A 23020-nucleotide genomic window follows, 5' to 3' on the forward strand; every position below is an offset into this window, starting at 1 on the left:
CTCTGGCATATCCTGTGGTCAAACTTTTTTTTTAAAGATTTATTTAGTTATTTCTATATAAGTGTTTTGCCTGCATGTATGGGTGTGCACCATGTATATATGCCTGGTGCTGGCAGAGGCCAGAGAGATAACTGGACTTCCTGGAACTGATGTTACAGATGGTTGTGAGCCACCATGTGGGTGCTAGGAACCCAACTCAGGTCCGCTGGAAGAGCAGCAAGCACTCTTAACTGCTGAGCCATCTCTCCAGCCCTTGCGTAGTAAAATGGAAACCCCTTACTGTTTTTTGTTTTGGGAACAGAGTCTCACGTACCCTAGCGTAGCCTCAGTCTTGAACTTCTCATCCTCCTGAGAAGTGCTATGAGTATCATCACATTGGGAGTTTTATGTTGTGCTGGGATCCAGTCCTCAATGTCCTTGTGTGTCTTTTTTTGGGGGGGGGTCAGTTTCCCTCATTTGTGTTTCCTCCATGTTGACAGGAGCATACTCATGCCCAGCATGAAGTATATGCCGAAGGAATGGTGAAGGGAATTAATTTATAGGCACAGACTTTTTTCTTGTGTTCATAAAGTCTAGCAGCTAGCTGATGTGATTTAAACAATCACATCCATCCCATTAGTGACTTAGCATAGTAAAGAGGTGTTTGGAAGAAGAAAAGCACAAAAACAAACAAACAACAAAAAACTCTAGTTAAAAAAGGAAACCAAAGCCCAATTGCTCCTTTGGCTCAGCTCCCAAAGACTGTGTGCTGTCTTGTATCCCCCATGGGAATATAGCTGCGAATGACTGCGGGATGCGGTCTCTTGGTGGTGGGCGTCGTCAATTCTGACACATATACTGGAAATGGTGGGAGTCTGAAGATACTGAGCAAACAGTCTGTGGTGCTTCACTGCGACTCTCAACTTGGTGGGATTCAGAGACACCACAGAAGCAAACCCCTGGACATGATTGGATTAGCTGAGGTGGGAAAATCTCCCCTAAATGTGGGTGGCAGCATACTACAGGCTATAGACCTGGACTGAATAAGAGGTGCCAGGATCTACCGCTCTCTGTTGGATACTCCATGGCTAGCTGCCCCATGCCCCTGTTACCACATCCTTCATGATAGTCTGTGACCTCAAACCAGGAGCCCAAATAAATGTCTTCTCCTATAAGCTGCTACTGTCATAGCAACAAGACAAGTAAGTAATATACCCCCAAGTTCAAGTCCTGTTCCCCCATTTCTTAGCCAGTGGGAAGCTGTTGTGTACAAACTCAGGCTATACCAATGGGAAGCTGCTGTGTGCAAACTGAGCCATGCACGTCTGAGACAAATAGCCCTCTGCTGATCATACACCACTTTAACCCACAAGTACGGCTCCTCAGTAGGAATGGGCTTGACACAGGAGAACATATGGAGAACAGCATTTAGCATATTGTAGGTATTCAGCCAACATGGGTGGGATTACCTGCTTTAAGAGACTCACACGTTATTTACATGCATTCATCTGTACAAGGTAGGCTAGCCCTGTTTTATAGGTGAGGAATTTATAAGTGGGAGGATGGCAGAATGGGAGGGGCTGGTTGTGATGTCTTTCTTCCAGAATGGTGCTCTCACAGGTGCTCCATTGGGGCCACCGGCACCACAGGAAAGGCTAGGAGAACTGCCCTTTTGATCTGTGGGTTTAAACTCTCCTTCCCTGTCCAAGGTCTTTTTCAACTTGCTGACTGGGGCTACAGGGGCCCCAGCTTCTTCCTGTAGCTTTATAAGTGCTTCTTTTGAAGACCAAGGAACAGCCAGACGGTGGGCAAAATGCTGGAAGTGACAGCACTGGTTAGACTAGCAGGTTTTTTTTTTTTCTCCATCAAAATAAACATTGCCTGTTGTCCTGTTATATAGAAGGAGCATGGTATAAATGGACTGGAAAAGAAGCAGTAGAGACGCCCCGCCTGCCCAGCTAGGGTCTGGGTGCTCAGCATCTTTCAGGAGTTCAGTCTTGGCGGTGTGGAAGTCACCTTGGAAGGCTTGTGTATGTTAATCAGAGCAATGGTTTCCTGGCTGGAGAGGACTTTGGAGGAAGGAAGCTGAAGGACAGAGGAGGGTCTGTGTATAGGTTTGGGGACTTGGTCTCAGAGGACCTGGTTTGAGTTTTAACTCCCCTCATTTACTCAGGGTGATTTTGGGTATGCAATTTAACCTCTTTGAGCATCATTTTCCTCCTAGGCATGAGGATGTGGAACTCCCAGATGTGTTGGCGCAGGGTGATGGGGAAATGAATTGGACTTTTAAAGCAGGGTTATTACCAGGATGGTAGACTAGCATATTTCTTTAACCTGCTGTGATTTCAGCAAGATAGGGAGATAGGAAGTCAGAAAGGTCATAGGTCATGGAAAAGCAGTCACGTGGGCATATCTGGTGGCCCTATTCAGGAGTCAGGCTGGGGGACAGGCTCAGGGAAGTCCAGGGTCTTCACTGCCATCCCCAGCAGCAATTCTGTCCCTATTGAGGGGCTCTGGCTTGGAGAACCAGTTCCTAGCTCTGGGTCCCAGGGAAACCGTCCTTGCACATGGGAGGAGGTGGGGGCTTGCCTATAACGTCCCACTTCTGAGGAAATAACTTCTGGCTGTGGGATGGGGCTCTCCCAGAATTGTTCCTTTGTCTGTGGATTCCTCCCTGTTTAGCTCACAACGGAAACTGTTCTAGGAGGAAGTGGGAAACTGTGACACCCGCTCCTTCTCCCACTCAAGATGGGAGCCTGCTTCCGTTTGGACAGTCTGCACCGTCTCCCTCACCAAAGTTAGGGGGAGCAGCATTAGTGCCAGGGCGCCTGTAAAACAGCAGCTCGTATTCGCCGTTCTTCAGTGATGTTCCGGAGGGGGCACTAAGCACCCTAATGTGTCACCAAGCTTTTCCTCCTGACCCCGTAAGGAAGGTAGGATCTGCTGTTCTAGGAATGGACCCCGTGAGACTCAGAGAGGCCAGAGTCACTTATCCAGAGACACAGAGCACAGACTGTGATTAGCACTCAGACCCAACTCAGCAGAAGCTTCTGGTATCTACACCGGAATCTTTTTCTGGCCATCTTTGTTACTAAGCACTTCTTGTCGGGAGGTTCTATAAGAAGAGACTGGAGACTCAGGAAGATGAAAACGGGATTAATTCTGATTCTGGCCTCACAAGTTACTCTCATCACTGGACCATACACAGCCATCCTCATATAGCTGTTATTTATGTAACGGTTATTATGGTTGTGAGCCTAGCCTTTAACGGCTGAGCCATCTCTCCAGCCCTTATGTAACGGTTATTATTATCTGTAGTAATAGGGGCGGCGGGGCCACGTCCCCAACACCCCAGCACCCCAGCCGCCCGCCCAGCTAGCTTATGCCCCGAAATAATTACACGGACACTGTATTCTTTTAAACACCGTTTGGCCCATTCTCTTCTAGGCTAATTCTCACATATTAATTTAGCCCATTCCTAATCATCTGTGTGTAGCACCCCAAGGTGCGCTTACCGGGGAGATTCTAGCCTAGTCCATCCTGGGTCGGAGCTTCATCCCGGGAGTGGGGCATGGCATCTCTCTCAGGCGTCTGCTCCCGAGAGGGCTGTGGAGTCTCTGACCTCACTTCCTCTTCCTCCCAGCGTTCTGTTCTGTTTACTCCTCCCACCTATCCTCTAACCAATAAAATGGGCCAGGGCAGTTCCTTTATTAGCCAATGACCTTCCTCCATCATTTCCCCTTTTTCGGTTTAAAAAAAAAAAAAGCTTTAACTTTAACATAGCAAAATTACATATAACAAAAACAGTTATCAAGTAAAAGTTACAATAATCTTTATCATAACTAAGGAAAACTATAACTATAACTAACTATTCTTAACTCCATCAAAGACTCCAGAAAGATACAATACTACCTAAGCAAACAAGAAAAAAGCAACTTTTAAAACTCTAGAAATGACAGAGACATCTTGCTGCCTGGACAGTCACCCAAAGTTCCTCTGTACCGTTGGGGCATCCATCTTCAGCCTTCAGGCCCATGGTATCCAGCAGACATTTCCATAAAGCAGGAAAATTCAAAGTCAGTTCAGTCACTATCTGTTGTGTCCTGTAGAATGTCTCGCAGACTCTTTGATGAATCAGGAACCCTGAAAGATCATCTCACCTTAGGCAAGTTCAGTAGTCCTCTCTCTGCGGGTTTTCTGTGTCCAGTTTATGCCAATAGTCCAGGCAAGAGCAGTTTCTTGCCCAAATGGCTATCAAATTCCATTACGTGTCTCTTCGATGCCCATCTTCCTCTTGAAGTACATTGGTGCTGCCAGGAGCAGAGTGTCTCATTGTCATGAAAAGTCCTCAGTTATTAAAACATTAAATGTCCTATTCTGTAATCTTTGAAAGACATGAAGAATGTCTATCTAAAATATATCTCTATATATCTAGAAAATCTAACTAACATGACTACAAGCTTTACTATTATCGATGATTATCCATTAACAACCTATATTTCTTAATTATACAGTACATATTTAAATGAACTACACAATCACAATACCTTAATCAAAATCAGAAACACTTATACATATAACAAAATTGACCTTAAATCTCTATCAATAAAGCAAAATCTATACTAATGTAAATTATTCATATCTATATCATATCCCCCTTTAAATGTAAAAGGACGTTTATAAACCATATTTGGGAACATGGGCGTAATTTTTTCTCTCCAAACTGCTTCCTGCTGAATGGGGGCGTCGTTAATTAGGTCTTTCATGGTATAACCTGTGTGCTAGTTTCATCTCAGTTGACAGTTGAGCGAAACAAATTTTTGAAGGCGTGCACAGGAACCATTCAGGAGGACGTGGTCCATCATACCAAATCGGAATAGAAGAAATGAACAGCGTCTCATCCTCTGTGAAAACAAAATAAGAAACTCCTTTCCAAAGTATCATATCCTTAGATCCAAATTCATAATATCTATGTTGGATTAGTTCAGCAGTATTTATAAATAAATATCTTTTAGCATCTGTTTCTCCTTCCTCAGCATTTAAACAATTCAAAGAGAGCATAATAGCATACAGTATCAAAAGTCTCTGTGTATTTTCCATCTTTGTATGCTTTGTTTTAACCTCTATTTTGTTTATTTTTACTTTTAACTCTTTGCTTTTTGAGACAGGTTCTCTGTATCTTTGACCTGAAGTAACTCTGTAGACCAGGCTGTCTTTGAACTCTCAGAGATCCACCTGTCTCTGCCTCCCAGGCATTGGGATTAAAGGTGTATGCTACTACACCTTGAACTCACAGAGATCTGTTTGCCTCTGCCTTCTAGGCACTGGGATTAAAGGCGTGTGCTACCACACACAACAACTCTCTTCCTTTTTTTGTTTTTTACTTTAAGAACTTCAACTTTTAGTCTGCATATATTTTTAACACACTTTAAACCTTTTAGAAATTTTCTTTGTCTTTGAATCTCTCTTTACTGTACTTTGAATCTCTCTTTTTCTGACCACATGAATCTTTAATTTACCAAGCAATCTCAGTAGGACTAAAGGCGTGGCTTTGCCAGCTAGATCCAGTCCATTCCTTAGCTTTCCAGCCTCATGGCGGATATACAGGCTGTAGCCATGTTTACTGCAACAACTGTATGGCATTTCAAGGTCCCTGCCAGCAAGTGAGCTACAACAGACAACACTCAAGTCCTCTCTCGGTAGCCGGCCCTCCTGCCTCAAATAGTCAGAGTTTGCCCTGGCAGGACAGCCCAGAAAGCTGGCATTTTTAAACGGCACAGCTTTTTTCCTGCTACGGCTGAAAACCGAAAAGCATGTGTTCAGCTTTTCGTCAACATCATTTAAGTGTTTCGTGTCAGGACCTCTTAATGAGCTGCAGGCTTTTCAGCTAAAGCTGAGTCAGGAAGACTCTCTTAGATGCGGCGCTTGCTTGCCTCTAGCAAGCAGAGTAGACCCGAGAAATTGCTGCTACCAAGAAACCAGGCACAATGCTTTCATTTTGTTCTAGAATTACTTCCCAAGATGTCTTAGGCTTTATGTGGAAGCAGTTGTCCACGTGGGCGCCATATGTAGTAATAGGGGCGGCGGGGCCACGTCCCCAACACCCCAGCACCCCAGCCGCCCGCCCAGCTAGCTTATGCCCCGAAATAATTACACGGACACTGTATTCTTTTAAACACCGTTTGGCCCATTCTCTTCTAGGCTAATTCTCACATATTAATTTAGCCCATTCCTAATCATCTGTGTGTAGCACCCCAAGGTGCGCTTACCGGGGAGATTCTAGCCTAGTCCATCCTGGGTCGGAGCTTCATCCCGGGAGTGGGGCATGGCATCTCTCTCAGGCGTCTGCTCCCGAGAGGGCTGTGGAGTCTCTGACCTCACTTCCTCTTCCTCCCAGCGTTCTGTTCTGTTTACTCCTCCCACCTATCCTCTAACCAATAAAATGGGCCAGGGCAGTTCCTTTATTAGCCAATGACCTTCCTCCATCAATTATCACTTTTGTAATTGGTTATTTTCTCTGTCCTAAGCATCCACCATCACTCCACACTAAGCCAGCATCTTGACCGCCCTGGTCTTTGTGCTCTCTGACGTCATCTTCAGAGCTGCCTTCCTCAGGCATTTGCTTCCTTTGTTCAGAGTTTTGGTGTAACTAGGTGAGAGCCTGAAAATTCATATTTTAAAGTTTTAACTATAAATTTTATTAAGAGGGTCTAATGCTAAAGATAACCCTTACTTTATCATTATTAGGTTGCAGAGAGATGTGTGCAGGTTGCTGCCTGTCCTTGTGTTCCTCCCTCTTGACAGGTACACGCTGTTCTGCATCTCTGTGCCTTACCCTGTGCTTGCTCCCTCTCTGTAGCATCACTGTATGGTAGGAATTCAGTTTTGCTGAGATCCAGTGAGCTTACAGAATTCGCTGGAGGCCACAGGTGCCAGGGTGAGATCTTTCTGGCTGCCCACGGTGTGCTGTGTTTTGGTACAGTGGAGAAAACACAGGCACTGGAGCCAGAATCCAGCAGCTCAAATCTCGGCCACCTCCTCACTGACTACATGGCCTTGGCCAAGCTGCTTCATGTGTTTGAGCCTCAGTTTTCTCGACAGCAGGGTGGGTGATCATAACTGCCTGCCTATTGTGTGAGACTAAAGTCTTACCGCCTCGCTTTAGCATGCAAGCACCGTGGGAACTGAGGTTTTTGCATGAACTGTAAATATGTGGTGGCCAACAATGGTTCTCACCATGAGGAAGACTCCGTAAAGATTCAGGAGGCAAGGCTCAGTAGTGGCCCGTGCGGAAGCTCAGGCAGAGGTGGAGGGTCGACACCCAGAAACCTCAGTGCGAGAAAGCAAGCAGAAAAGGATCAACAGCTGCCTTAGGCTGCACTATTGGCAAGTAGCTATGAGCACAGGCCAGGCTGCACCAGTGGGAAGCCACAGTGTGCAAACTCAGGCTGCACGAGTGGGAAGCAGTCATACACATAGCTTTGTTCTGTGCTGTGGCTCAGAGACTGATGTCTTGGAAAGCTACAGAACCTTACGATATAAAGGCTTTATGGAGGATATATCACCAGGGAGTCGGCCTTGAGTTTTCACTCTACTTCCTCTCTGCAGACCGACGTCACCATCCGTTTCACAGTCATGCTTTCTGTCCAGCTTTCGTTCAACCTTCCTTTAGTATCCGAGACCACCTCCCAGTGCTGTCTGCCCGTGACCGCTGCTCCAGTGGCCACCTCCTTGTCTGTGGCTTCAGGCAAGGTATTTAACTTCTCCATGTCTGTTTTCTCATGTGCAGAATGGAAATAATAAGACTTCTGTGAGCATCCAGGAGAGCACTGCACAGCATCCTCATGCTAACCACGCTGAGCCTTATTATGAGCTAAAGCCACCTCAAATTGTACGCCAAATTAGGTGTCTTCTCGTCAGATATTCGGTCCCAGTAATAAGAAAGTAATTCATAAAACTAGTACCGGGAGAGGAATTACTACTTTGTGATAAACCTAACTGTGTGGTTTGTTGACTTTTGGTTTGCCAGAGGAATATGGAAGAGCTGGGAGCTGGAGAAGCCCTAGGATGCTGTAAACAGAGCTTAACGGGTCATTCTAGCGGGTGTATGGAAGACAAAATGTGGAGAGAGATGAGGCCAGCAGAAGCCCGACTCATGAGATCCCAAAGGGAAACAACAACTCTTAATTCTGTGTCCCAAAAGAAAGATGGTGTTCTGAGCCCTGGAGGGCTGGAAGGGGTTGGGGTGTGATGTAATGTTTGTCAGTTGTTAAAAAGCCAGAAGGAGCTCATGTAGGAGAGGAAGAAGAGCGATTGGTCAGAAGTGGCTTAATTAGGACTGGGTAAACACTTCAGATGGAGCAGGTGCCTAAAATAAAGTCCCCTTGCTGCGAAGAGTAGAGCCTAGAAAACTCCCATTTCAGGAGCAGAGAAAGGGGCAGAACTCCAAGTCTAATGGTTAAGTGAGGTTCTAAGTGCCTGTGATCATTGGACACGCAGGCATATAATTCCATGGCCTGTTTTTTTTTCCCTCTTTTTTCTTTTTGTACCCTCCCCTGAGGTCTCCTAGAGGGAAGTCTTGGGACTTCCCTGGCCCAGGGCCAACTTCATAACAACCCAAGACACATCAGAAGGTTTCTGCTAGCAAGGGAAAGAGAAGCAAGGAAACAGATCCCCAATCTGGCAAACAGTCCAAAGGGTCCTTCTGTGCTCACCCTGAGCATCACAGCCTACCTGGACTATCTGTCTTACCAGCTGTGATCACTAACTCAGCACCATTATCAATAGGAACAAGGTTTTCCAGCTGCTTCATGGGTGCCTGCCCCAGTCTGGTCACTGTTCCTACCTATGTTCCCTTCTGAGTGATCTCTGTCCTACAGTGGGCAAACAGACGCTGGCTGAGGAATGTCAGCTGCCTCAATGGGTGGGGAAAGGAAAGAAAACCCATTTGATTGTGGGTGCTTCTCACCGCAGTCCACAGTGTATCCACAATTCATTGTGCTGGAATTTCTTCTACACAGTGAACCTAATGTTGTGGTCTCAGCACTGCTCCTCTACCTAAGGAGCACTCAGCTCAAGGCTCCCCACCAGCCCAGGAGTCTGTCCATCCTTGTAGAATGTTCTAAAAGGATCTGCTGGCCCCTCTCCAGGTGCAACTGCGGTACCAATGGGACACACACTAAGTGAAGCACGGATGCTGTCCTCATGGGCTCACACTTAGTGGAGAAGGACATGGGATAACTCTGTTCTGCAACTGTGAGCAGAGTGGCCTGACCTGTCCAGGAAGGCAATACATGCCTTTAAAACAACTCTCACAGGATGGCGTGGTGGCACAGGTCCAGGATCCCAGAAGTAGGGAGACTAAGGCAAAAGAGTTTCTAGATCAAAGTCACCACCCTGGGCCATCCAATATAAATACGTGTGTATATGCATGATGGGTGTGCATGTATGCGTGCATGTGTGTGTGTTTTGCAAGTGTGTGTATGATGGTATATGAGTGAATGTGTGTGTATGCGTGCATGAGTGCATGTGTGTGTGTATGATGTGTGTTGAGTGTGTGCATGTATGAGCACATGTGTGTGTGAGTGTGTGCATGTGTGTGTATGCATGCATGAGTGCATGTGTGAGTGTGTGCACATGTATGAGTGCATGTGTGTATGTATATATGATGGTTATGTTAGTGTACGCATGTGTGTGTGCGTGCATGAGTACATGTGTGTGCATGATGCATGTGTGTGTGCATGTATGAATGCATGTGTATATATGTATATATGATGGGTGTGTGAGCGTGTGCATGTGTGTGTATGCGTTCATGGGTGCATGTACACATGTGTGTGCATGTATGTGTGTTTATGATGGGTGTGTGAGAGTATGGACATAGACATACCATGACACACGAGCTGAGGTCAGAGGACAACTTTCAGGTGTCAGTTCTCTCCTTCCATCATGGTTTCCAGGGATCAAATTCTATGAAATGTTGGTTTTTAGAGGATGAACAGGACCCAACAGGAAAGCGGGGGAGGCTTTAGGCAGTAATGAGGGGTGATCTGGTTTGCGTGCAGTGCTCTGGATCCACATAGTACCAGTATGATCATTTCCATTTTAGAGATGAGGAAAAGAACACACAAATGTTAAATACCTTACTTGAGGTCACATAGCTTCTAGGCAGTGACAGATGGGGCATAGGTTGGTAAAAGGACACATCATAAGCAAACAACACTGGGAGGTGTCTCAGATATTAAAAAGGAGCTCAAACAAAAGCTTGTAACTCCAACTCTGGGGAAGCAGAGACAGGCGGGTTCCTGGGGTTCACTGGCCACCACCCTAATACTTGGCAAGTCCTGGGCCAACAAGATACCCCATCTCAAGAAGATTCCTCCTGTGGTAGATGGGCACGAATACAGAGACCCACAACTGGGCAGTGTCAGAGAGTGAGAGACCTTGGAATACTCTAATGAGCTGTCTCCACCAGATCCCTCCCCTTAGGACTCAGGAAACCCTGAGGAAGAGGAGGCAGAGGAAACAGAAAGATTGTAGGGTCAGTGCGGACAGACGACACCTGGGAAACAAGGTTTTCAAGACACAACAGGATTGCTGCACATATGAACTCCCAGATGTGGCAGCGTGCACAGAACAACACAGGTCTAAGCCAGATGGGGTCCCAGAGAGAGAGGTTAAGTAGCACAACCCCCATCCCTAACCCAGAAGCTGCCCCACGTTGGTAACTGCTCTCAAAAGAAAAATTACTCATAATTGGTTTCTAGCCATAAACAAGGGTCACGGAGTCTACAATTGGTCATCCCAAAGAAGCTAAGTAAGAAGGTGAACCAAAGGAAAAGCATATAGTTGTCCTCTTGGCTATGGGAAGTAGACAAAATTGCCAGGGAGAAAATTGAGATCTTGGGGGTGGGGTGGGATGGGGCTAAGGGGAGATGGGGAGAGAGGGGAGAGAGGGAGAGAATGGGGGGAGCTCGGGGAAGGGGGAGGATTGGGATGAAGGAAGGTTGGATGGGGGAGCACAGAAGCACGGTTCTTAGTTAAGGGAGCCACCTTAGGGTTGGCAAGAGACTTGAACCTAGAGTGGCTCCCAGATGCCCAAGCCGAGGTCCCCAGTTAGTTCCTTGGGCAGCTGAGGATGGGGAACCTGAAATGACCCTATCCTAGAGCAATACTGACGAATATCTTGCATATCATCATAGAACCTTCATCTGGTGATGGATGGAGACAGAAAATTAATTTTCTCTAATGGAGTCTCACTAGATATACAAACCACACTTAAGAGCAGGCCCAATTGTTAATACAAAACAAACTCAATGGTATTTTTGGAGAGTTTTTTTTTCTTTAAATCTCATAATGTTTTGTCTAGGTGTTTATTTATTTGTTATTTATCATTTTATTTTTACCTTAAGATTGTTTGCTTATATATTATGGTTTCCAATTTTGTTTCTGTATGTGAAAATATGTATATTAACTTACCACCTGCATGGGGGTTTCTTGTGATTTTTCTTTTACTCTTTTTCTCTGTTTTTATTTATTATTATTACATTGATGCCTGTTTTGTATTCTAGTGAGAGAGAAAGGGTGTAGACTTGGGTGGGTAGGGAAGTGGGAAGGATCTGGGAGGAGTTGGGGAAGGAGAATGGTAATTAGAACCTCTAACTATTCAGCAGCTCCTCAGCATGGTCTACAATCCTAAACTCAATTATTTTTCTTGCCAAACTGCACAGTTCTTTGATGCCTCTGCTCTGTTTTCGTTTTCTCTCTTTATGGACCTGAAGAAGAGTAGTTAAGAGTAACCACACTACAGCCTGAATGCTCCCGTCTTGATATTTCCTTCAACAAATAAATTAACCTTTACTTTGGAATTTAGCCTGACTCCAGTTCTCAGGATACAGGCAGAATGTAGCCAGATTCTTGGCCAGATTATAACAAGATGGCCTCTCACCCAGTTCCCAGAGCATCTCCAATCCTGCTGTCTCCCTCCAGTGCCAATAAAGGGTGTACATGAGCAAGAGCCTTGAGGGTGCCAGGGAGAACTCCAGTTCCTCTCTTGCTTATTATGGAAGAAAATCAGATACAAACTTGCATTCCAAGCCTCACTTTGAAGAACTGAACTGCAATGCTTTCTGTGCACAGAGCACCTTCCCATGCCTGCCTGGAGCCTGATGGCTTCCGTGGAAGAAACAGAGGATTAAATGAAAACAGGTACAGACAGGATCGGAAAGGGGTAACTAGACACTAGCAGGCAGCCAAGGCCCTTGACTCTGGTCTTATCTGTGTCTATAATTAGGCACATCACAAGCAGCAGAGCCTCCGAGAATAGGGCACACCCTGTTGGAGACCAGAGACTGTGTGTGTGTGTGTGGGGGGGGCTCTGTGGAGGCCCTCAAGGCTCTGCTTGCTTCTTGCTGATGTTCTGGGCTGCAGGCATGTGGTTTTGCCTGCTCCTCAGCACCTTCTGGGTCTCTCTCTCTCTCTCTCTCTCTCTCTCTCTCTCTCTCTCTCTCTCTCCTCTCTACCTCTTCCCCCACCTGAAATACCATCTGCGGTGTTTCTGAGGGTCTTGGCTACAAAGTGTCCCTTGACACTGTCCCTCTGGTCCTTTACACTTTCTCTTTGATGGGCACCAACCAGATATGATTTCAGGTCTCACTTTTGAGCTTGCTCCCTATAGCCCTTCAGAGCCACACCTGGTTGCTAGCTAGAGGCAAGGAAAAGCCATTAGTCTCTCTGGTTTCCTGGCACGGTCCCAGGAGATTGGTTTTCTTGGTTCAAGTGTAGCTAAAAAAAAAAGTCTTCCTTGGATTCATATCAGCAGGATCTGCCCTTAGCACACCCTCTACCAAGAATGGGCAGGAAGGGTAAATATTTATTCTACAAATGAATGAATCTGATTCCATCTTCAAAAGAAAGCTTTTGTATAAATTATCATAATTTCTCCCTCCTAAGATGCCACCGATTTGAAGATGTTTTTTATCTACTGAATAACAGCTTTTTCAGAAAAGGGAAAAAAATGAATAAATTAACATGTCAATTGTAACATACACTTTGAGGTTTTTAAAGAAAAACTCTTTGTACCAATGAAATAATAAAAAAAAATTGTAATTTTTTCTTTTGGTTCTGGGTCCCTCAGAAAATAGGTTTCAAACCTGACTCGGCCGCGGTGATGTAATGCACAGGCAGATTCCCACAAAGTGTGCAGCAGAGCCTCAGATCTGACCCCTGGGGACTCTAAATTAGCGGGGCTGGCCCTGGCTGCCGTGCACCGTGGACACCAACGGCAGGCTCTGCACAGCTAAGGGACAGGCCTGTCCCCAGAAGAGATGGGTCTGTGTAATGCCACCTGGGGGCTCTGTCACAGACCTTAGGAAAGCTCCTGCCCTTGAACCTCAGGTCCCCACTGTAAAACCGAGGGAGGGCACATGGTTTCCATGTGTTCTTTTGGCAAAACCCATGGGGTTTGCTTGGCTTTCACTGGTGTGTGTGTGTGTGTGCTGTGTTGGGAGTAAGACAGAGGGAGGTTTCTGTGCTCAGTACTCCCACTTCACCCAGTGTAACTCTCTATCGCTTAACATTTTGTTTGAAAAATAATTCTGAGGCTAAACATAATCTGGAAAGCAGAGGGAAATGGCCGTTCCCATTTCTTGCACTGTTTACAGCCTGTGCTTCATTTCTCAGTGTTCCCAGCAGGCTCCGCACTCTCTCTACACCCTACCAAGAGTGGGCAAACACCTCTGGGAAGGCCTAGACCAGTGCTTCTCAACCTTCCTAACGCTGAGATCTTTTAATATAGTTCTCCTCATGCTGTAGTGATCCCAACCAGAAAATTATTTTTGTTGTTACTTTATAACTGTAATTTTGCTACTGTTATGAATTGTAATGTAAATATCTGATACGTAGGATATCTGATAAGCGACCCCTGCAAAAGGGTCATTAGACCCCCTAAGGGATCGTGACCTACAGGTTGAGAACCGCTGGCCTAGATGGTTCATGTGTTTTAGGCTTTGCAGGATGCATAGGGTCTGTTTTAAGTACTCAGCCGTGGCCTTGTACCAGCTCATCAACAACACACACATAAGGACTGGGCACAGTCCTTTGCCAACAGCACTAATAAACCTGTTATTGGGCCCGTGGGTTGAGTCTGCTGACCACTGTACTCTGCTAGTCAGTGCGCAGTAATCTGTCAGGTGAAGAAACTGAAGCCCAAGAAGGTGACCCAAAGAGCCAGCGGCTGTGTCCCCGTCTTCCATCTCCAATAGTGCACCAGCTTCCTTAACTCACAATGCTCACTGAGCCGCCTCTCCTGCCTAACAAGGACTGTGGGCCTCTGGGAACTACGCGAATGAGAGGAGGTGCTGGGACAAGACAAGTGCTCCGCTGCTCTCTCACAGATCAGTTTTCCTCCAGGTTCTTAGCGGGCTATAAAAAGCCCCCTGGCCTGCCTCCTGGGCAGCAGACTGCTGGTGAATTCCCCCAGCTGGAATGACCGCAATGTGGTGCCACATTCTGCCCCCACCATGGCCTGACAGCTGTGCCAGGGAGAAGGACCATGCCTGGTCAGCGCTGCCCCTCTATCCCCCATGACCGGCGTCACTGGCATTCCGGAATGGAATTTTACATGGAAGGCTAAGCCAGCCTGGGGCCCTCCTGGATCAGCCTCCTAAGGCCTCTTTAATGCTAAACACCAGCTATAGTGGGATGGTTGGGAGGGGGAAGACTTACCACCTCAACTCACAGGGCTGCCTGTCTGTACCCCTTCACTGATGGAGGGTGTCCCACAGGATGGTTCAGAGATTCTTCTCTCAGTACCTGTCCCATCCCTACCTTGTGGTCTTTACCTAGTGAGCACTACCCTGCCCCCAACATTCATACAAAACAACAACAACAACAAAACAATGTTAAAGACAAATGGGACAGTATGAGAAGAAAAGTGTTCATACTGCAAAGCAAATATTCAACAGAGCCCAGAGACCACTGTGCCAGCTGCACATCTGGCTGGGGTTAATACCAGAGAAACTATTCAGAATCCTAAAATTAAACAGCAAAAGAACCAATAGTACAGTTAATAAATTAGCTAGTGAACCACAGTCCTCAAAAGAAGTACAAATGACTACATGGACTGGGGTCATGGTGAGTGTCAACATGAGTTGGGTGTGACTATAAACACTCAGCATTTGGCATCGGTTGGACCCCGAAGACATAATGCAGAAAACACTCCTACACGTTTCCAGGATTCGCCTGGAAATGGAAGACACGTGCCAGCGAGAACTAGAATCTCCTAAAAGCCCAGCCTCCTGAGAAGGACTGGTAACTGAAAGTCTTAGGGGAACTAAGATGGGGATGTGTCAGAAGACCCCACAGGCAGGCGATGCTGGCCTGGTCTCTTTCAGGAAGGTGCTGAACTTCTGGCTCTTCACCTATGGAAGGAGAATGGCTGTAATGGCTGTGCTGTCCACTTCCTAGGGCTACTGCCATGGCTGGGACGAGCCCCAGAAGAGAAACTCAAGGATGAACCGGTATCTGAAAAGGAACTCCAGCACCAGTTCTCAGTCTGATGATTCTCCTATCACATGGCTGCTTCTTTCCCAGGGCATTCCCCTCCCCAGCCCATACACTGTCGTGAAGTGACAGTATACATGATGACCCCTGGCACTTTGACCAAAAGTTTTCCATAAATGCTTAGCATCCACAAGGCCAGGCTGAAGTGAACACCACTGGGGAGATGTCAAATGCCTCTCAAAGTTGAAAAAAAAAATGCAGGGCTAGAAGGGTTAGAAGGAATTAGATAGATTCTGGGATATGATTAAAAAAAAAAGCCTGCATGGCTATTTATGCATTTACTTTTAGTTTTTTTGAGATAGGATCTCACTATGTAGCTCTGGTTGGCCTAGAGATCTATGTAGATCAGGCTGGCTCCAACTCACAAAGACCCACTCGCCTCTGCTGGGATTAAAGGTATGTGCCACCATGCCCTGCTTAGTGAGTTAAGAATTAAAAGCAAGAGAACTTTGTAGCTTGTCGGCGTCTACACTGAGTGACAGGTTCAGACCACAGCGCTCCACTTGGTTGAAAGGTGGGAAAGTCCTTTGAATAGCCCTTAGTTACCTAGGGCAGGCAACAGGAAACCCTGGAAGGGTGTATGAGTAGGGCCAAAGGTCATGGCAGAGCAGTGTATGGGAGCTGTGGTATTCACTAGTGAGAACAAGTTTACCCAAGGGCTTTGCAAAATGCAGATTCCCCAGATTGCATCCCAGAACCCTTGATGGGATCTCTGGAGTGCGCTTTCTCTGAGCTCCACGTGGGCATGGTTTGGAGCCCAGGTAGATTAGGGAAACACAGCTTTAGACACACAGGGAGTAGTTCTTGAGGCACGTTGGAGAAGTCCACAGTAGAAACAGGAAGACCCTGTAGGGGGAACAGGATATAGGAGAAGCAGCCACCCAATAACATTTCCTAATAACAGTCAACAGGATCTGGGATCTGACGGCACAAAGGAAGCAATGTGTCGTGATAAAGCCCATACTTCTGTCCTTCAAATCAAGATCACCGAAACGGCAAATCCTGGTGTGGAAAATGACCGCATCCAGGGTCTACTCAGAACTGGATCCGCTCCCTTTCATTTCTTCACCATCTTGATAGACATTTCCTAAGTGCCGAACATGGCGGGAGGAGCTGAGGAAGAGGCTGTGAACAAGCTAGGAAATGCCTGTCCTCAAAGAGCTCCTACCAACAGTGCATGCCATGCTACATTAACTGCAGCTGTGGAAATGACCACCAGCAGCACACGGCGCTCTGAGCAGTGGCGAGCAGAGGCAGCTGGGAAGACTGGGAAACACTTCCCTGGGGAAGAAATGTTTGCACAGTGACTAGGGGCGACAGGAGTGAGGAAGGGAAGGCATGGAGTACTCAAAGCTGGAAGGAGTAAAACCAGCAGCAGCAGGAGGAAGTGAGCTGTTAGCAGGAATGGAGCAGGATAACAAAGGCCTGGTGGTGGTAGCGGCTGGGGGGGGGAGGGTACTACAACATGGCGGCGTAGAGTGGGAAACCAGAGAGAGGTTCAGGTCTGCTTTGTACTCTTTCTTTCTCTCTTTACCTTTCACTGTGTGTGTGTGTGTGTGTGTGTGTGTGTGTGTGTGTGTGTGAGAGAGAGAGAGAGAGAGAGAGAGAGAGGGGGCACATACGGTTGGAGGGGGCACAAACCACACCATACACGCCAAGGCCAGAGAACAACCTGTGAGCCAATTTTCTCTTTCCACCGTATGAGTTCTGAGGATCAAACTCAGGTACTCGGGCTTGGTGGCAATGTCTCCACCCACCGGGCCACCCCACATGCTCACTGGTTTTAAACATCTGCCCTGAACTACATCACACCCTCTTCTCCCCAGACTCCATCTTCACACACTGGTCCATCAATCCCCAAAATGCCATGCTGCTGCATGCAACCTGGGAGCCCTGCTCTCTACAGTGTGCAGGAAGGTGTTTCTGGAATCCTCTGGAACATCAGGTGAAGGTGACGGTAGTCCTTTGCCTGTATACTGATTGAGGACTGTTTAACCTCTGCCTCACGGTGTGCTCAGGCAACACTGCTTTATCTCTTTTTCATTTCTTTACTGCGTTTCTGTCTGTAGTCCTCTTCCTGCCTCGGTTTCCTGAGTCTGGGATGCCACCATCCCTTGCCACACCCAGCTTCCAGCTTTGAGCATTTCTTTGATTGATGCACCTCTAAGCGCAGCCCACACCAGCCTTTGGCAAGCTTTTAAGAGAAGCTTCTACAAGACAGTCCTATTGCCTCTCCTATAGGGATGCTAGCCGGAGAAGCGAGCTCCTGTCTCTCCTTCATGGTTTGTTTTGTTCACGAACAACCCCCACTTCCTTTGACAGTTCCCCACGCCATTGTGTTGGCAACAGAAAAAGCTTCAGGCAGGCTCATCTGACACGGTGGGGAATGAGTTCAGAACTTGAGCCCCTGGACGTAAGCTGACTGAATACCGCCAAGCACTTGAGTGCCCCTTGTACGCTAAGCTCTGTATACATATGGTTCACATCTATCTCCAAGAAAAGGCAGTCTCACTTTCCACATTTAGCTTCATCCAGGGACAGAAAGTTCACTAGCTTGTCCTGTGGGAGTCGTGAGGCCTACCTGTGTGCTACCTCATCGGTGGCCAGTTCTCTTTGTGTGACAGACATACTGCAGGGAACCCTGTGGGAAAGGAGATTCTATGTCTATGACAGGGCTGTATGAATTCTGCTTTGCTTTCTCCGAGGCGCTATGCTATGAGAAGAGAAAATCCCGCTTCCCAGGTTTGCTCCTATTCTCTCTGTGGAGGTTTGACGGTATAATTGTGTCAGAGAGCATGCGCAGGGTGACCGAGATAGAAGATTTGGGATCTAGTCTTGTTTTAGGGCATGGCTGTGCCCTTGCCACCATGGAGGTAGTTAGCAGTATGCTTAAAATCAAGGTTGTGTTAAAGCCTTGTTCTGTGTTTCACACAGAAAGTGACTGCAGATCAATGTCAGTGGCTGTTCTGGATGGACCTGAATCTCCTGTCCACCCCTACCTTCTACCCATTCATATGCTGAAGCCCTAAGTCCCATATGATAGCATTTGGAGCCAGGACCTTTAGCAGGTAGCTGAGGTCAAAGGAGGTCATGAGAACGGCCATTAAATCTGAGGGAGCTGGTGTGCATCTAAGAAGAGAAGAGGCGTGTGAAAACCCAGAGAGAAGACGAAAGCCAGGAAAAGGCCTCATCCAAAGTTAACCTTGATCCTGGGCTACCAGCTCGGAGAGCTGTGGGAAAAGAGATTCCCGTTATTAAAGACACCTGGTGTTTGGAGCTGTGCCACGGCCAGCTTTCCTGAGAGGGGAAAGCCTCTGACCCACGAGCTGTTCAGAGAGCACACAAGGCGAAAGACAGAACAGGGAGCCTAGGGCCAGTGGTGATTCCAACTGCCATGGCTGCAAACACTGGTTGGTATTCTTGCCCAAGGTGACCCTAGCCTGCCCAAGATTACCCTACCCTGCGGTGGTGGGACAGGCTAAAATGAGACCTGCCTTTTAAAAACTTTCCTTGATGTGGTGGTGGTGGTGGTGGTGGTGTGTGCATTTACGTAAGGATATGTGGGGGGGGGGGTGGGCACAACAAAGAAGGCTATGTCTAACTTTAGCTTCCTGTTGCGCTATGGCAAAATACGACGGCGAAAGCAATTTAGGGGAGAGGGGACTTTCTTCGTCTCCCTATTCCAGGTGACAGCCAGGGGAGCCAGGGCAGCAGGAATTTAGAGCAGCAAGTCACATCCACAGGCACGGACAGAGGGAGGAGGCTTGCTTTGTGGTGCCCAGCTCACCTTTCTAAACAGTCCACACATCACACATGTAGGGGGTGCTGCTGCTCACTGTTAGGCTGTATCTTCCCAGATCAGTTTACAGAGCCAAGGGAATCTCCGTCCCCCTCCCCCCAAGGCACACCCATAGGCCAACCTAATCCAGACAATCCCTCATTGAGATGCTCAGGTCATTCTAGAATGTGTCAAGTTGATAAAGCCAGCCATCACAGCCGGCTAACATAATTTCTGAAGTCTTATACTTTATCTTAAAGACGTATTTTGCACGCGAGTTCACAAGACTCTAATCCACGTTTGCTTTCAGCACAGTATTAGAAATTGTCTCTCAAGGGAGAAAACGAGATAACTTGGTTGTGTGCACTCTGGTCACACACCGCTTTACTCTAGGGTCGGCATGGCCTTTAGTAGATCACAGAGCAGTGCTGTTGTGAGAATTTTGCAGGATTCTTTTTAAAATAGACATTCTGGCCAGGTGGGGGTGACGCACGCCTTTAATCCCAGCACTCAGGGGGAGGCAGAGGAAGAGGGAGGTGGATCTCTGTGAGTTCAAGGCCAGCCTGGTCTACAGAGTGAGTTCCAGGACAGTCAGAGATACACAGAGAAACCCTGTCTCGGGGAAAAAAAACCAACAGAAAACAAAAAACAAAAATCAAAAATAGACGTTCTGATGCATTAGTTTGAGATGCATAAGATGCATGCTTCATCTCACTTGATAAACCACATTGGTCTGTTCCTATCATGTGCCAGACACTGTCTCACAAACTCTGCTTCCTGGCTTCTGGAACTCACTTCCGGTCAAGGGAGCAAGATCCAGGAAGCCAATACTACAAAACTAACAGGACCCTGTGAGAAGAGCTGTGCGGGGAGAAGGGAAAAAGAGGTAGAAAAGGTCAGAGTCCTTGAATGCTCAGGGAGGTCCCACCTCTTAGCTAGTGGTCTGGAGACGGCATTTTGAAGTGGCCCCATTGATTGGTACAGGGAACCAGGCAGGATTGTATGTGACATCTGAGGATGACCCTGGCTTTAGATGTGAGGCTGGAGCGTTGGGGGAGAGCAGAAAGAATGGGAAGTGCCTACTCTGCTTTTCTGCCCTGGTGTGTGGGTGTACCCTCGACCAGAAGTCAGTTAACAGGTGAAAACTGCCTTCAAATCATGCCTCAGCCTGCTCTCCTGAGACCCCGAAGGAGAAGGCGGATTTTGTGCTGGAGAAGGGTGGTGAAGAGGACGGGGTGGAGGGTCCTCTAAGGCCCTCTGAACTTACACACCTGTTCAAGCGCTCCTCCCAGCCCAAACCCTCCCTTTTGCCCCTGGGGCCGCAGCAGAGCAAGCAAGGGGGAGGGTTGTTAAGTTGATTGTCGGAAGGGAGAGGAATTTTCCATTAACAGCAACAACAATAGAAACTGCTTCTGGTAAAGACACAACACTCTGTTTGCCAAGCGCCTTCACACCTGTGATCTCTGGATTCCAGAGGTGCCGCCTGAACCCAGGCATTTGACACTACCCCCCCCCCCCCCCCACCAGCACAAGTAGGCACACGCCCGCTGCAGTGTTCTAACCTTTATTGACGCGCGTGCTCTACCCACCCCAAGGCCCCGGGAAGCCTTTATCTTTGCCCCGGGATAGTCCCAGCTGCAGTAGTCTGCAGGACTCTAAAACGTCCACCAAACACAGGCAGACGCGCGGAAGCGTGCTCAGGCAGCCCTTCTCCCAAAGCAGCTGAAAACATCGGTGTCCTGGGGCTTCTCCTAGGGCACACAGTAGGAGCCACAAGTGTGGCTGTTCTAGGACTATAACCTGTACCCCGTATTCAACCTTCTCCCTCCTTGTGGGGAGGAGGGGGTAGTTGGCTGACCTCAAGAGTCTTTCATAAAGTTAGGAAATAGAGTGTTTAAACACGCCAATTTCCCACTTATGAGGGGACTCAGACCTAGGCCACGACACACACGGGATTGCTCCTGCTGCAGGAGGCACCTGTGCCCAAGTGTCTAGTGCCAGTCCCGCCAAGACCCACCGCCACTTCTCCCCGACTATCTCAGCTCCTCTCCACTCTCGGATCTCCCAGGTCTCCCTTCCCGGCCACCGCCGTGGTGCCACTTACCCCGGCCTCGGTCCATGGCGCCGGCGGGGATCCCGGGGAGCCCAGCCCTGGGCGCAGCAGCTGCCGCACGGGCGGCGTGCGCTCTTGGGGCTGCCCCAGCTGCTAGCTCGTCCCCTCCCCCAGACAGGATGCTCGCAGGACGCCCCCGCCCCGCCCTGCGCGCTCCCGGAATAGACCCGTGTACGCCTCGCCCCCTACGCCGCCGGTGTCCCGGTCCGGCGCTGGCCAGCGCCACGCCCTGCTTTCTGCCGCCCTCCTGTTGGGCTAGTAGGGACAGCCTCACTGCCCACACACTTTGGTGCCGAGCCCGGGTTACCGACCTGCCTGGACCACTCAGTTTTGCTTGCCCTCCGCTAAAGTCAGAGAAGCTAGCCACTTCACTTTCCTGGCAGGCTGTCTGTGGGGACTGCGTTAGGACTGCTTAGGCCCACCTTTTTGGCTTTAAGTTTATCTCCACTTCCAGAAGTTCTTTCCTGAGCCCCTTCCAGCCTAGATAGCCAGGCCGGCAAAAAGACAACAAAGGAGCGAGAGAGGAGTGAGAAACAATAAACAAAGATCTTCCGAAAGAAAATCTCCCAGGAAAAAGACTAAAAAGACAGGCGGTAGATGGGGCCCACTTTCAACTTTCCGAGTTCCTAATGTACTAAGATGTGAAGAGATATCAAGCCAGCGTGATAGATATTGCAGAAGCGAAGAGTTTTAACACCGAAAATACAACACAGTGCATGCCTCTGAAGGTAATTACGGGATGCAGAAAATGAATTGCTACAGCCCAGCCAAGAGAGGTAGTGTGAAGTTGTATAAGAGTGTTAACTCTTATTTCTGGTAGATGGACTGCAGACAAGCCCAATGCTCAGACTCGCTTCCCCAGCTGTGCCTTGATTTGACTGGGCAGCTACTTTGTAGCATATGGGACGTACTTGAGACACTCCTGTAAAGACATCGAAGCAAGAATGGCCATCTTGTATTTTCTTCAGCTTGACATATTTCCTCTGTTGGTTTTACCTGCAGGTTGAAATTAACATTGTCTTTGCAAAATGACCCCCGTAGTTTGTTTAGTACATGTGTGTGTAGAGTGCTCAGACGGAACTTGATTTTTTTTTAAAGAAAAAAGTCTTCTGAGCTTTTTTTCTTCTACCCAGGTACTGCGTGCTATGTCCCATCTGCGAGGCCTGCCTGCCCATCTGTGCCCAGAGAGACCTCAAACTGACCTCACAGCGCTGTTGGCAGGGCAATGAAATGATGATACAGACCCAGTTTATACGCCATAAATAGCTATGAAAATGTGAGCCATTGTTAGTTTCCAAGCTCCTCTTTGTTCCTGCCCGCTTTTCCAATTTGAAAAGGCCATTTTCAGTTCTAAAGCAGCTAACCAACAATGGCAAGTGGATTTAGCATCCTAAGTTCACTGCTTGAACTCTGGAACTTGGAAGTCATCTGCGTATTCGAAGTTCCCAGGCCAACTCACTAGTTTTCAGTGTGCTGCAGCACAGGGCATCGAACCCAGGGCTTTCCTCAAGGCAAGGCAAGCGCTTGACCTTGGAACACCACTCCAAGTTTTTGTCCCCTCCCTCCCTCCCTCCCTCCTTTCATCCCTCTCT

At 47.8% G+C, this 23020-nt stretch overlaps 1 protein-coding gene across 2 annotated transcripts in view; it reads right to left on the bottom strand.

Moving 5' to 3' along the window:
* The window catches only part of LOC121445290 (actin filament-associated protein 1-like 1), a 58060-nt gene extending 36534 nt beyond the window's left edge, over window positions 1–21526 (bottom strand). For both annotated transcript variants that reach the window (XM_041647345.1, XM_041647344.1), the window contains exon 1: window positions 21420–21526. In XM_041647345.1, coding sequence (XP_041503279.1) covers window positions 21420–21435 — 16 coding nt within the window. In that variant the 5' untranslated portion in view covers window positions 21436–21526. The remainder of the gene's footprint in view (window positions 1–21419) is intronic.
* Window positions 21527–23020: the final 1494 nt, after the last annotated feature.

Source organism: Microtus oregoni, unplaced genomic scaffold (genome assembly GCF_018167655.1).
Source record: "Microtus oregoni isolate MIOR12 unplaced genomic scaffold, Mior012 000172F_ref0000184, whole genome shotgun sequence".
Taxonomy (NCBI): Eukaryota; Metazoa; Chordata; class Mammalia; order Rodentia; family Cricetidae; genus Microtus; species Microtus oregoni.